This window comes from Amblyomma mixtum, chromosome 2, assembly GCF_055824585.1.
Source record: "Amblyomma mixtum isolate Tamu chromosome 2, ASM5582458v1, whole genome shotgun sequence".
Taxonomy (NCBI): Eukaryota; Metazoa; Arthropoda; class Arachnida; order Ixodida; family Ixodidae; genus Amblyomma; species Amblyomma mixtum.
Window position 1 is genome coordinate 248,770,471 of NC_143013.1, and position 14,058 is coordinate 248,784,528.

General features: G+C 46.9%; 1 protein-coding gene across 1 annotated transcript; it reads left to right on the forward strand.

The window, feature by feature from the left end:
- Nucleotides 1-4,093: 4,093 nt before the first annotated feature.
- LOC149363403 (uncharacterized) lies at nucleotides 4,094-13,368 on the forward strand. Its single transcript, XM_089568520.1, has 4 exons — nucleotides 4,094-4,102; nucleotides 5,483-6,674; nucleotides 11,781-12,881; nucleotides 12,961-13,368. Coding segments are annotated over exons 1-4 (2,304 nt in total). The 3' UTR covers nucleotides 12,963-13,368.
- The last annotated feature ends 690 nt before the right edge of the window (nucleotides 13,369-14,058 follow it).

Below are 14,058 nucleotides of genomic sequence, written 5' to 3' on the forward strand. Positions count from 1 at the left end.
ATTTCATCGGAGCCCTCCACTACTGCTTCTTCACAGCCCATATTTCGCTTCAGGACATTAAGCTCAACAATTCATTATTTTTTCTAATAAATATTGTGTCTTCGGCGCAATACCTTAATGGACCGTTCGAGCGCCAGGTACTGCAATGCCCTCCTATCAAAGCCTCTAATTCATGATCAGATGTCTTGTGTACTATTTTCATATACAAAGCTTGTAAACAGCAGGGGATGCATCTGTCTAGGTGAATCAGCTGCTAATTTTTTTTTTGCCACAGCAAGGTAGAAATCAACCTTATCTGGTCTTCATATATCATGCAATAAACATTCCTGAATTATGAAGTTCGTGCTTTGGGAATAATGAACGAAGACAAGTAGGAAAGACCACCGACCCGCATGGTAGGCGTTCTAGTGGCGAGCTAGCATTGGCGAGCTAGCAGCTTGTAATAGTGAAGTACAATTTGAAGCTGCTTCGCGTTACTGTTGTCAGAACTCTTCGTACATCTTGTGCAGCTTACCATAGCTAAAGATTTCTTTTAAGACGCTTTCACACCTTCGAATCGCGGACACGTCGCGTGAATGGTTCTGTTCGGTAGGAGCAACTGAAGACATGGCTAGTGCAAGGTAAATCCCCCCCCCCCCCCCCTGAAATATTTCACTTTCACCTTACGCCAGACTTTTTCGCCCCAGATAATCGACTCGTGGCTTCGGTTCCAACACAGCTATTATGAAAAAGTTTAGACTCCTTGTGGTCATTGAAGTCCGTGGGTTCTAAACAAAGTAGGGTGGTTTAAGTCAATTCCTTGGAGCTATGGTAAAACTGCTACTTCTTAATGCGTAAAGAGTTCATAATACGATAACTGGATTCCCTGGATTCCTTTCAATTCATAAAGAGTCCTGGTTTAAATTTTTTTGTTCTTGTAAAAAGTTTTATTCGCAGGAAAGAGCTTAGTAAGCGGTCGCGTTAAGCGGTCAAGAGTGCATAGCCCTCGACGAATTTGTCATCCCACTCCACCACGAGAACTTGCGATCTGGGTTCAGAGCTAACCAGAATGGCCTCCCACCGCTCGAGAGAAGGAGCGGTAACTGGGTGCGTAGGTGGCTCTATTCTACAATCCTAGAGATATAACCGTAGTTGGCTCGTTGGCAGCAGTGTTCACAGTACGGGTTGTATGGATCCGGATAAATGTGCGCGAGGAGGTTACGTGGCGTCGTCTACAGACGAGATCGATACGGAGCCCATCACTCGTCGCGGTTTCAAAAAACGATGATTGAAATAACGATTCATATTTTTGCCATGTCCGCGCACGGTGTGGAGCATACCGTTTCGAGATACGTTCGCCGCCTACAACTCAAGCCGCCAAGAAATCTATCGGATTGGACAACGGATTGGACACATTGGATGAGACAACGAGCAGTACTTGTTCATACGAGCTCAGGATTATGTAGAAATAAGCTGCACGTTACGATCGTGGGTTTCCTTTGCACGCCACGCAACGCTGCAGGAATGCCACTAGAATGCCGGTCGGTGGGAAATGAAAGACGTGGGCCGAAGTTCTTGCGGTCGTACACTGCACAAGAGCAACGCTAACAGTAGCGTTTCCCAAGACTATCAAACCGGACTTACGCATGGCTGAAAACAAAACAGCTTCCGCCTAGTTCCTGATTACGGCAACTAGCGAGAATTGATGATCCTTGCTCAGCTGTTTTTAAGGATGTGTACTCACTGACACAGAACGCTGTCAAAGAAGAATCTCGTGATTGCACCCTAATGCCAAAGTCTTGACGCGAGAGTGTTAAGGAGCTCGCGTTGCAAAAAACTGCTGTTGGTAGCATTGTAACGCGAAAATCCCCACTGGTCGGTAATGTCATGACGTCACAGCTGCACGTACTCGCGCATGAATTTCAAACAACCCACAACGCTCACATAGAACTTGACGCCACGCGTGAAATCAAAGTGAGTAAAATAAGACACGTGGTAGGCATTTAACGACACCTCATGTGTCAAAGAATTTACTTTATACTTTCTTCCATTTGGATTAAAAAATAGTTCTGAGGATTCTAGGTGGGATTCAAACTCACAACGCTGCGGTTGCGCGCCAGACTCGCTGTCGACTAGGCCGCGTGGAGCAAGATGGCATGGTTTGGGAAGAAGTGGGAGTTTATATGCATGCCCTGTGGTCTTTCAAATAGAGGGATATATGATCAGGTTTGTTTTGGAGAGGACCACTGCCCGCTATCACGTCATACTATCAAGGCGGAGCTTAAGTGTCCCGCTAATATTAGATTTGCAGTTTCAGTGCGATTTCACTCATTCATTTCCGAAGAATGCGATATATAGGCCACATGTGCTTTCGGCGCTATTCTCACAGGGGTTTCCTCACCACATTGATCACATACCAGGGTATCAAAATTTTCCTGCAATGCTTAAACGAAAAGTTGTAGGCCATTTTTCGTGTATATTGGACCAAGCTACATGCACCGTTTCCTGTGGTTCATCACTCTCCCTCATGGCTTCCAACCTTAGCCTTAGGCGGGGCTGTCACTTTCCTTCCTGACAATAAATTCTCCTTTTTGCCACGCTGTACCCTGTAGCTGACCAAAAGTCGACGGTATTAAAGAAGCAGTACATTCTAGTTTTTCATCGCGCAAGCTACTTCTGTGTCTCTATCTCCTTATGAAGCGCTTCAATTAACATTGTGTCAAAAATTGAACCAGACCAATCTTCCATGCCCTCCGTGTTTGTGACAACAATGCTTTTTGTCACATAACTGTGATTTTCCCGACTGAGTATATATAAGTAGTTGTGATCACCGTTCTCCCGTAAGAAGTAAGCCACAAGCAGCAAAAGTAACACTCATGCAAATTTTGGTGTTCTCTGTCTCAAAATTAATGTATTTGTCCTCAGTGAAGTAACAATCTCTAAAATGCATCGCATTGTGTTCAATACTTATACAATGTTTTTGATACTTAAAACTTGTTGCAAGCGTAATCGGGAGCTAACTGGACAAACAATTCACTTTAACGGGGGCTTCTCTTCCATATAAGTGTCAATTCCTCTTTTGAGTCGAGCTATGTTGATATATAACGTATTTGAGACATCTTCTGAAACACCCATGTGCGCCGATAACGGCTCAAAAGCATGCACAACTTGAACACATTTAGGTTTTTTTCATGAATCTTCGCTGCAAAAAAATTTAACGTCTCAATAGCATGTGCCCACCATCAAGTGCATATTTAGGTCTGCATTGCATAGCAGTAGGTTTACGTTATTTGTTTTAGTATCTCCTTACCCTCAATCACGCATCATTTCTTCATGCACTTTTCTTGAAAACCAACAAAAACGTATAAAGAGGCTTACAACTTTGCGGCAGGAACTGCACGCCTTCTAGCTTCTATTTATGGCGGCAGCGCCGAAGACTCTCGTCGGACAATTTGGCGTTCAAATGTCGTCCGTCCGCACCAGTCTCAGTAGTCCCGGCAGTCCACACCCTGAAATCGTCAAAAAACCATCTGATTTCAGAACAATCAATATCGTTTTGAAACCTATCTCCCAGCTCACTAGGCAGTAGCTTTGAAAACAAAACAATCTGCAATCAAACACGACAGGATGACTAAAACCAAACTGCGGCTTTGATTGATGTTCAGTTCCAATTGGCCGAATTTTAAAAATACAGACGTCAGAAAATTTGAATTACATTGATTGATTCTTCTTTTTCCTGTAAATCCACAGACAGGTATTATTCGAATACCCTTGAGATCCTAAAAGCGCTAGCGAACGTGATTTCAATGCGGAAGTATACGACGGCTTCTCGCAGAGTGATGCTACCACGAGGAATGTGGCCTAAGAGTAACTCTTCAGCGTCAGTCCGTAATTAGGATGTCGTCAGCGCGCCTCGATGAAGCGTGAGAACTTCTGCCAGAAGCACTCAGACTGCACATTTGAAATTTTGCTCTTACATTCACTCCATATCTGCATGTAGGATACATTCCAGCGCGGACTGGCAGCTGTGCCAACTGAAAACATCGACAGTATATAAACCTCCGATGTCCGACTAGAAGCACCAGTGCCTTCGGACAGCAAAGCCACCGCAACCATGATCGCAGTGAGTATCTCGGCCAGCCCGCTAATCTTCGTTGTTCCTAATGATGCTCATTCATTACTTAATGGTCAAATTGTGGAGAAAAAGCGCCTGCTTTTGTTTTTAATCACGAGGCAAGAGGTAACAACAAGGTTTGAATTGATTCCAGCAATCTCAGCAATTAATTTCTCCCGTGTTCTAAATATCTGTCACACACTCCCTTACGTCTTGTGCAAAATCATGAAACGAGTCTAGCGCACAACCGGCTCTTTTTCATGCGGTAAAATGGGGTCTTCGATAGGTTTTCTCTTCTTTCGTAATTAATCGTGGTGTAAAACCAGATACATAGACTACCTGTCACCACTTCTTTCTAAACGAATGTGTGCAATGCATACAAAATATCTGATCTGAAAACGCCTTCTTTTTGACGGCTCTTCAAAACATGTTATTAATTTCAGCAGCGGCCGCTTACAGCCTTCATAGAGGGCTTTTAGTCGCCGTCCTCTGTATAATACATTTACAGGAGAATCATTTCGTGATGAAACTTTTTACTCAATCCGACACGAACTGGTTCATCTATTACTGAACATTTAGTGGACATGGCCATGAGCGGCAAGTGGATGCGCGCATTTCCAAAATATATTCTCGCCCAGCAGCGATCGAGGGGAAGCTTCAAGCACCGAGTAAAATCTTCGCCCCTCTGGCTTAGTGCAAGGCAAGACTAACTTTCTACCAGAAAAAGTTATACAAAAGAAAGAAGTCTTCAATTTATCCCCCATGTAATGAGACCCTAAATTTGCGACATTAGCTTCGAGAAACTCAGAACTAAAAGACGTCATGCAATCTTTAGCCGGTATCAAAAAATTATTCAGCATTCGCTTTGCTTTTCTTACACCGCGACGAATACTTAACTCGAACAGCACAGCGAGTACTACCGAAAACCTTAAAATATGGAATTGAAATATCACAGTCTTGTAAGAGTGCAACCTGCATAGACAACAGCCGCAATATAAATAAGTAACGTGTTTGCGCACTGCACCCTACATATATCTTCCTTCTCCAACACTAAGAAAATTTAACGAGATCAACGAACGGAAGATAAAAAAATGAGATCCTAAAGCCCGCTGCAGCCAAAATCAATATTAAAAAGTTATTCCAACAATAAGTGTACTGTAAAAAAGAACGTTTGCTAGCATGTGCGCTCTAGGCAATGATTTGGCAAGCATAAATATATGTATGTTTTTTAATGAAGTTAGTGTCGAATATGTGCCCATTCTTCTGCTCTTTTCATCCATGTCTTTTTGCGCATTTCCCTTTCTTAAGTATTACATGGCATTATAAACAGAAGCAGCCGCCTGTGTAGCCAGAAAGTACTCACTGCTCGCGTTTTCACCTTCGCTGCAGGTGCAAGTCTCTCTACTCCTGGCTCTGGCCGTCAGTTCTTTTGCCGGCTACACCCCTTACAGCAGCTACCGCGTGGACTATAGACCGAGTTCTGCGTACGGAGCACCCCCTCTGCCCTCCGCTCCAGAACTGCCGTACTACCATGCCGCTCCTGCCGTCGTTCCTTCATACAAAGCAGTTGTGGCTTCGGCGCCATCAGCTCTTTCTTACCCTGCGGCCACGGTGCCCGCACTGTCCCCCGTAGAAGCGTATCATGCTGTACCGGCGGTCAGTGCCGCTGTGGCTGCTCTGCCTTCCTACGCTACCTACCGCTCTGCTCCGGCTATCACGCGCGTTTACCATGCGGCTCCACACGTCTACCAGTCTGCTCCAGCTCTTGAAACTCTCGCTGCCCCCTCTGCCTTTGCGGCCTATCGTTCGGCACCGTTTATCACCCGCCAGTACCACGGCGCCCCACTATTCGCTTCCTCTTTTCGTGCCGGCGCTGCTCTCCCTGCTGTCAGCAAGGTGGCCACCTACCAAGCCTCGCCAGCATTCGCCACGTACCGCAGTGCACCCTCTCTGACTCGATTCTACCAGAGCGCCCCCTTCGTCACGGCATCCCCAGCGGTGGCCACCGCTGTCCACGATGTTCCATCAGCGGCCGGTGTTACTAGGGTCGCCACGTACCACGCGGCTCCTGCCGCCACCGCTTACAGCGCTGCACCCGCCGTTACCAGGGTGTACCAGAGCGCCCCAGTTCTCACCGCTACTCCAGCTGTCACCACCGCTGTCCATGCCGTGCCAGCCGTGGCCACATACAAGGCCGCCCCAGCTGTCACCGAGGTCTACCATGCCACGCCGGTTGTGGCCGCCGCTCCATCCGCCACTCTCACCGCTGTGCACGCTGCACCAGCCGTGGCCGCCGTCCACGCCGCACCAGCTGTAACAACCGTCCACGCGGCCACTGGAGTGTCCAGGGTGACCAAGGCTGACCCCTTCCACGTAACGGAGCATCACACTGTGCACACCTCCCCCGTACTTTCCACTGTTGTCCATACCCCTCATTCGACCGTTGCTCACCTACCAGGCTACGGATACGGAGTCGGAGCCCTAGGGTACACCTCGGGTCTCTCAGTGTACGGCCCCAACTACGGCTACGGCCTCGATGCTTTTGGCTACACTGCCAAGATCCACCTCCACAAGAAGAAATGTGAGTACATAATGAAATAGAGATGGATATATTTTGCGAATTCCGCTTTAAAGAAACGCCAAGTTTTTGACATTTTCAACTTAACGCTGTCCTTTTCTTCTTTTTCAGAAATTATTCTTGCATTAGGAGAATACGTGCTCATGAAGACATCAAGTCGTCGGCCTTTGGGTAGATACCTAACGCCTTTCAGCTCTGTCAAATAAATTGTTCATATGTACAGATCAACAACGTTTCAACATCGTAGTTTAATAATGCGTCAGCTTTAGGAGGGCCATGAAGACGAAACTGCCCCTTATCGTCGACGTCTGTGTGAAGCCCCCATCTGCCTAACTTCGCAAGTAGTTTTTAGGGGAATTCCTCTCTCTCTCCAGCTGTCACCTGCCAACAGTCCCCACTCCCCCTCGTCCCACACATCACCTTCCAACGGACCACACACCCCTCTCCCCATCATCTCCATCCCCGTACCACTCCCTCCCTACCCTCATGTCCTGAATGGAGGCAATCTAATGCAGGAGAGACATATCCACCCACTGTGAAAACCTCCGTGATAATAGGCGGGCGATTCCCACTCGTCACCCTTTATTATGCACTTCGTCCATTATAATTTCGTCGAATTCTACTAACAGACCTGCTCACAAGTGCACGGGCTTTCTTCATTCAACAGGCATCGTCGCCTGCATGGTATAGCTAACCTGAAAAGGAGGCCAATTTGGCCCATTGTCTACGCGAATGTATTACGGCCATTCAGTTTTCTCAACTCCGCACACCGTCTTTCGTAGACTGCTTAGCTCCCTCCAGGACAGCTACACCACCAGCTGGCCCTCATGAGCCAAGCTTTCTGGCTTCTTGCTGGTTAACTCTGAGCAAAAAAAAACACGGTGATTTTAGTACTACTACAGTTGCTTCACCCATAGCAGCTTTCTCATAGGAGATTTGTTTCAAGGACATAGCTTGTGACTGTGACGTCATATTTAATTTCAGCGTGCCGAAAAAAATAGGAAGGGATACTTAACCTCCGCCTAAAGGGTATGACGCGATAGCTTTAATGGATTACTGTGCAAATATGTGGAACTACTCATTCTCAACTCGAAAGTGAGGTCGCTTTTTTTTCTCTCTTTCAAAGATGACAGCAAATAAAGCATAGTAGATAAAGCATAGCGCACCCTGGGCGGTGTTGACAACTCGGCGAGGACCACTCTGAAGAGGTCCCGCCACGAATGGGGAATCTCTGACAGAAAAGGTAGTGGCGTATTTCAAGAACAGCGGACTGTCCCTCTTCCAAGCTGATCAAAAAGGCTGCTTCGTCATTGTACAATCTAGTATATGCGAGGAGAAGGTGATGCAAGCAATAGAGAAGAACTTTCTGGCAATTAAACCGTCCGCAACCGGTATCAAAACCAAGGCAGTAGCCCTATGCAAATCCTTGGAACTCCAAAGCCTTGCTCGAGTTAATGTGTACTCTCGGGTGAACACCTTGTCCGTGTTCTTCGCGGTGAAAACTCATAAACTCGATGCACCCTTCAGGACGACTGTTACCGAGATAGGTACCTGGCAGCAAGATATTAGTAAGTTCATTCCGAGGCACCTAAAAAATCTGGTTCTTTCTGATCCGTTTGCCACCAAGAATTCTTTGAATGTAGCCAGCATGTCGAAAGGAGAGCAGATTATATATCCCTTTTCCATAGATGTTGAAGATCTATTTTATTCTATACCATATAACGACTTGTTTATCGCTGTAAGACAGCGCATTGAAACAAATGGTACTATCGCCATCCAAAATAGGGCCGGCTTAAGCGCAAACAATTTTATGTCACTTTTAGAATTTGATATGAACGCTACTTTTATCCAATTTGACAACCGGCGCTATCCCCAGCGCCAGCGCATTTGCGTCGGATCCTGTGTCGCTCCAGGTATGTGTAACATTTTTCTTCAATCATTCGACAACGCTTTGGCTTCACTAACTGACGAAGGCAATGTCCTGGAGATGACTTGTAGATCATTTTAGTAATTTTAAAGAAAAGTGATCAAGTGCGATGAATATTTTAGAAGAGTTTGGACAACATGGGAAAGGGCTCTCCTTTACGAACGAGTTAGCTGTGCTTAACCACCTTCAGTTTTTAGGCCTGAAAATCATGCTCAGAGAAAAGGTAAATGATCCAGGCCGATATGAGGAAATTGAGATGAATGTTTTAGAAAAGTTTGGACTACATGGAAAGGGGCTCTCATTTACGAACGAGTTACCCGTGCTTAACCACCTTCAGATTTTAGACCTGAAAATCATGCTCGGCGAAAAGTGTATGCTGATGCTACCGCCCTAGAGCCAAGAAAGATTTTTCATCTTTTTCTTCGGCCCAATCAAAAACTGTTGAGAGAGTTATTGCGACCCTTTCGCCAGAATCCGCACTGGTGAAGTCAACCCTCACATGATGCAACAGAGCTTTCGGGGCGAAGTAGCCAGAGTGCAAAAAGCATGGTTCTCTGGCTACGTGCTGACAGCTGTGACCGAAGCAATCCTACAGAAATTCAAGAGGAGGGAAAAGAAGACACGCAGAATAGAAAGACCCGGGAACGCCAAACCAGTCGTTATGCCATACATCCACAAGGTGTCCCATAACCTAAAAAGGGTGGGACACAAGTATGGCGTTCCGATGGTGCTCTCTGCGCCTTGTAAACCGGCCAAGATGGGCCCTAAAGTCAGCAGTAGTGGCCCTGCAACATCCGGCTGTGGAAAACAACACGCTAATTCCTTTCTCCGGTGTGCCATGGGTGTGATCTACAAGATCCCTTTATTTTGTTGCAAAGTGTACATTGGCCAAACTGGGTGTATAGTTAACGAACATGCCAGGGAACATCAACGAACCTTGGGAAACGCAACAGAATCATTCTTGAATCTACCCGCCCACTGCAGTTCTTGCAAGGATCTAAACGATCAGAACTATGAGCCACGAATTGACAAGATCAAAATTTTGACCTGGAGCAAGGATAGATTAGCTCGGGAAATATCCGTTGCCTTTTTTATCAAGGCGAGAGGCGACATGTGAGTCAGCACCACATCTGTCTTCCTGCATACCAGCGCATTCACATTGCTCAAAAATAGGGGAAGAAGTGCAGTCCGCTCGCCTTAATCTAGTATGCTTTGTTTGCTGTTATCTTTAAAAGAGAGAGAAAAAAGCGACCCCACATTAGTCTCCCCCTCACCCCCCCCCCCCCCCTCTTTCTGTTTTTCTTGACCTTTCCTTCTGTGATCAGTCATAGATGCGCGTGCGCTCACTGTCGTCTTTCTTATGTGTTCCACAAAAATACCTGTCAATAAACATAGTTGCAGTCAATGCCGGTCCTGTCATGTCTATCTGAGTATTCGTCTGAAAATTTAGCGCTGTTTAAATTTGAAGAAAAAAAGATATGACCAACGAACCGACCACTGCACACTCCTATTACTCGGCCCTGCCACATATCGAAGGGTAACACAAAAATTTTACAGCAGAGCTCTTTTCAGGCTACCTTAATCATTCTCGAAGGCCCCTTTCTTTTCTTAATATCCTAACTATTCCCAAAACGTTATCATTAAAGTACTGCTGAACCACTCCAAACATCTCTGATACGAAGAACCTTCGACAGCCACCCTGCTTCTTACGCGATATTTTTTCAACTTCAGATTGCATTTTCCCCTGTTTCTGTCCAGGTATTTTTTTTTTCGCAGGTCACCTCCTGCTAGCCCAAAATAATGTAACGTCGCTGAGACTCCCAGTCTTTTAGCTCCTAATGCTGGAGCGATAAGGGGCCACTTCCTACTCGACGTGTTCGGCCTTGACCATTAAGGAAGAGATAGTAGAGCAGGAATTTGCTGTGAACGAAATATTCAAATGACCAAACTCCGCAAGCGCTAATTTAAAGTCTTAAAAAGAAAACCGAGAAAAATGAAGCTCGAAAAGCGTAATGGGTGCCAGCTGGCTGCCTCTCTCACTTTCCTCAAGATCAATGATGCCTGGAGGACGTGCAAGTTGCCCTACAAAGTCGACTACCGTTGTGTGATGTAACACTTTTCACCCTTCGCACATTCTCCCTCCCTCCTATGCGCACTTGACGGCAGCGTTTCTCTCTCCTAGTTCATTCTACTTGCATTATCGTTTGTGACTACATCGAGGCGACTAAACTAAAAATAACTGCCTGAAATTCTACGAAAGAACTGCAGCAGCTCCCGACGTTGGAAAGGGCAGCCTGTGAGGTCTGAATACGGCGAAGGCAAAGGAGTGTCTATCCGCATTCTTCGAAGCGGGCCATAGGGTAACTGCGTCCTGAACAGGATGTGAGAACCGAAGCGGCGGCCGTGTCAGGAAGAAATCTGCGGTTAAAGTTCTTGTCACCTGTTTTGCATACTCACCCTCACTCACTGAATTACTCGCCTAATTTCGCTACCACGCAGCTCCAGACGGGTATATAAGCGCACCTGAGTCTCACAACGATCAGCAGCCGCTGGTTTGCCGAAGGTACAACTGCATCAGCCATGGTAAGCATCAATGTGACTTCTATTGGGATTTACTTTGAAAGCCACTTTCCTTAGCGAACTTTAAAAACCACCAGCGACCACTTGGTAGAATGTAGTGCAGTTCCTCCACTTGTTTAAACCACAGGTCTATCACTTTTATTAGTGCTTCGGTTTGTCGTGCTCTCACAGCATATAAATGGTTCCATTTCGCGAGACTTCCCTACGAGACGCTTTAAACCGTTTTCTCCAGATCACACAGACGTAACGTGAAAAAATAATTGCACCTTGATTTGCAGGCTTTTATTAACAACCCTACCTGATATCGAAAGAACACTTCAAATGCAGTACAACCCGTCACACTCTCAAATATGTGCTTTCGCTCCGAGTAAAATATCAACTCTGAAATTCCCTATAACTGAGCGCCCTTGTTAGTTCCCCACTAACCTAAATTTAGGCTAATGATGGAACCTGGCATAAACGCTATTTTACGCATCCAATATGAACGGATATTTGAACAAAACGCCTCTCAATAAACAGCTTCAAATATCAGCAATACATTGATATTTATTTTAAATATGGCAATGCTAATGTTCGAACCGTAGCTGGAATCCCTCTCACAGATTCCTCTGGTGATTTTCAGTTCCGTGTCTGCGTCGTCCTGGCCCTGGCCACTAGCGCCTTCGCTGGCTTCCTCCGTGGAAACCTGCGCGGTAGCTACGCCTTCGGGCAGGGCGCTGGCCTTACCAGCTACGGTCTCGGCCACGGAATCGGCTACTCCGGCCTCACCGGCTTCGGAGTTGGTCGCAGTGTCGCGTATGGCCCAACTGCTGGCTACGGCGTCTCTTCCCCAGCCGTTGCTCGTACCGTGTCTACGTACCACGCTGCTCCCGCTGTAACCGCTGTTGGCGCTGCCCCAGCTATAGCCTCCTACGCCGCTGCTCCAGTCGCCGCTTTCGCTGCTTCCCCAGCTTTGGCTCGCGTCGCCAACTACCAGTCTGCCCCCGTTGTGGCTGTGGCCCCAGCTGTCGCCAGCGTTGCCGCTGGCCCGGCTGTTTCCCGTTTCGCAACCTACCAGGCTGCCCCATCTGTAGCCGCCGTCGCTACTCCAGCTGTCACGAAGGTCTTCCAGTCCGCTCCAGTTGTTGCTGCAGCTCCCGCTGTTTCCCGCATTTCTACGTACCAGGCCGCTCCAGCTCTGACTGGTGTCTACCAGTCCGCCCCTGCTGTGGCCACCATTGCTGCCGCCCCAGCTGTTTCTCGTTTTAACACCTACCAGTCTGCCCCATCTGTCGCCGCCATCGCTGCTCCGGCTGTGACAAAGGTCTTCCAGTCTGCTCCAGTCGTTGCCGCTGCCCCTGCCCTGGCCACCGTGGCCGCTGCTCCAGCTGTCGCCACATACCAGTCCGCCCCAGTTGTGGCCTCTGCTTCTGCAGTCGCCGCATTTGCCCACGCTGCTCCAGTCGTCGCCAACGTTGTCCATGCTAGCCCAGCTATCGCCACCGCCGCTTTCCACCACAGTCCAGCTGTCGCCACCTTTTCACACGCTGCCCCATCTCTAGCTGGATACAACGCTGTCCCAGTCTACGGCTATGGCATTGGAACCCTCGGATACGGTGCCGGTCACTACGGCCTTGGCCACGGGATCGGAGTCTACGGCCTGAACTACGGCTACGGTCTTGGTACTCCCTTCGGCTACAACACCCTTCTCCGCCGGAAGAAGTGTAAGTATAGGCGTAAGAGTACGCGTAAAACGTGACCCTAAGCTTAGTGCTATTTTAATGGGTTTTTTTTCTTTTTCAGAGATTCTTTGGCATTTGCGAAACTATGCAATCTCCAAGAAGGAATAAAGTCCAGGTCGACCATTTGCGGCCTGTTTAGTGGCTTCCAACTCTTTGCAATAAATCGTTTACATTTCCAAAAATATCTTTTCGCAGGTCTGAGTTTCTGGGAGGAATATTCCTCAGAAACAGGCTATGGTCGAGCTCTTTTCAATCGAATTGTTTAGACGTATTGTGAAAAATATATCCACGCTTCAATGGCCTTATTTGAGTCGCTACCTGCTGTCAGAGAATTATGTTATAGCGACGGGTGCACGATCACGCATACCAATGACAGTAGCAGTTACTGACCATATTTAACGCTAAAGCGAAAAACACCCATGAAATCCCCAAGAGTTTTAGGTATCAGGAGAAAATCCCTTAAGGATTCCTAGTTTTCAACACTATGGTGTGATGTCATCGGCGTTCAGTTTGCCATCAGCACAGTCATGCCAGCTGTATGCAATTTTTTATGTATCATATATTTCTAATTTTCCTTCACGGCCCGCACGTTGACAGCACAGATAATGATGTGTTTTAGGAGTTTCAAGGTGGCTGCGCTATCTATGACCGCTAAAGGGGAGTTCCAACCAAATGGCCTCTGAGAACCGTAAGCAGGTCGCCGAGAGCATATTAAATACTCTTTCTGTCTCCCTCACTGGTCAATGAGATTTCTCGTGGCAGAGTAAAAAGCAGCACTCAAACTGCTTTTGGCTTCCTGTCAAACTTTTGCAAGCGTCATACAGGGATGATAGTTCCAAATTAACAAGACCAAAAAAATGGCTTGCAACACACTACCTACACCCAGACGATGCACTAATGGAACGGGTCCACTTTCGCTTATGAAACAGCATTCTTTCGCTTGAGAAAAGCAACTCACATCAGCACTAATAAGTCGGCAGGCCAAATGTAAATTCATCTAGAAAAAAAGGAAGTAGTGTCATTTATATCAACATTCCTTGTAAGACATAAAATCACTAGTGTTTTTACGTGCAGAAGGCGTCAGTGAAGTTTGACTTACGTCATATATTTCCTTCAAGTGGCGTAGTAGCGGCGAGGTCGGTCATCCTCCTCCATTTAG

Bases quoted from the DNA above. Each gene is read 5' to 3' on its own strand.
- LOC149363403 (XM_089568520.1), top strand. The intron at 6,675-11,780 runs GTGAGTACATAA...TCCCTCTCACAG, and splicing joins CCACCTCCACAAGAAGAAAT to ATTCCTCTGGTGATTTTCAG.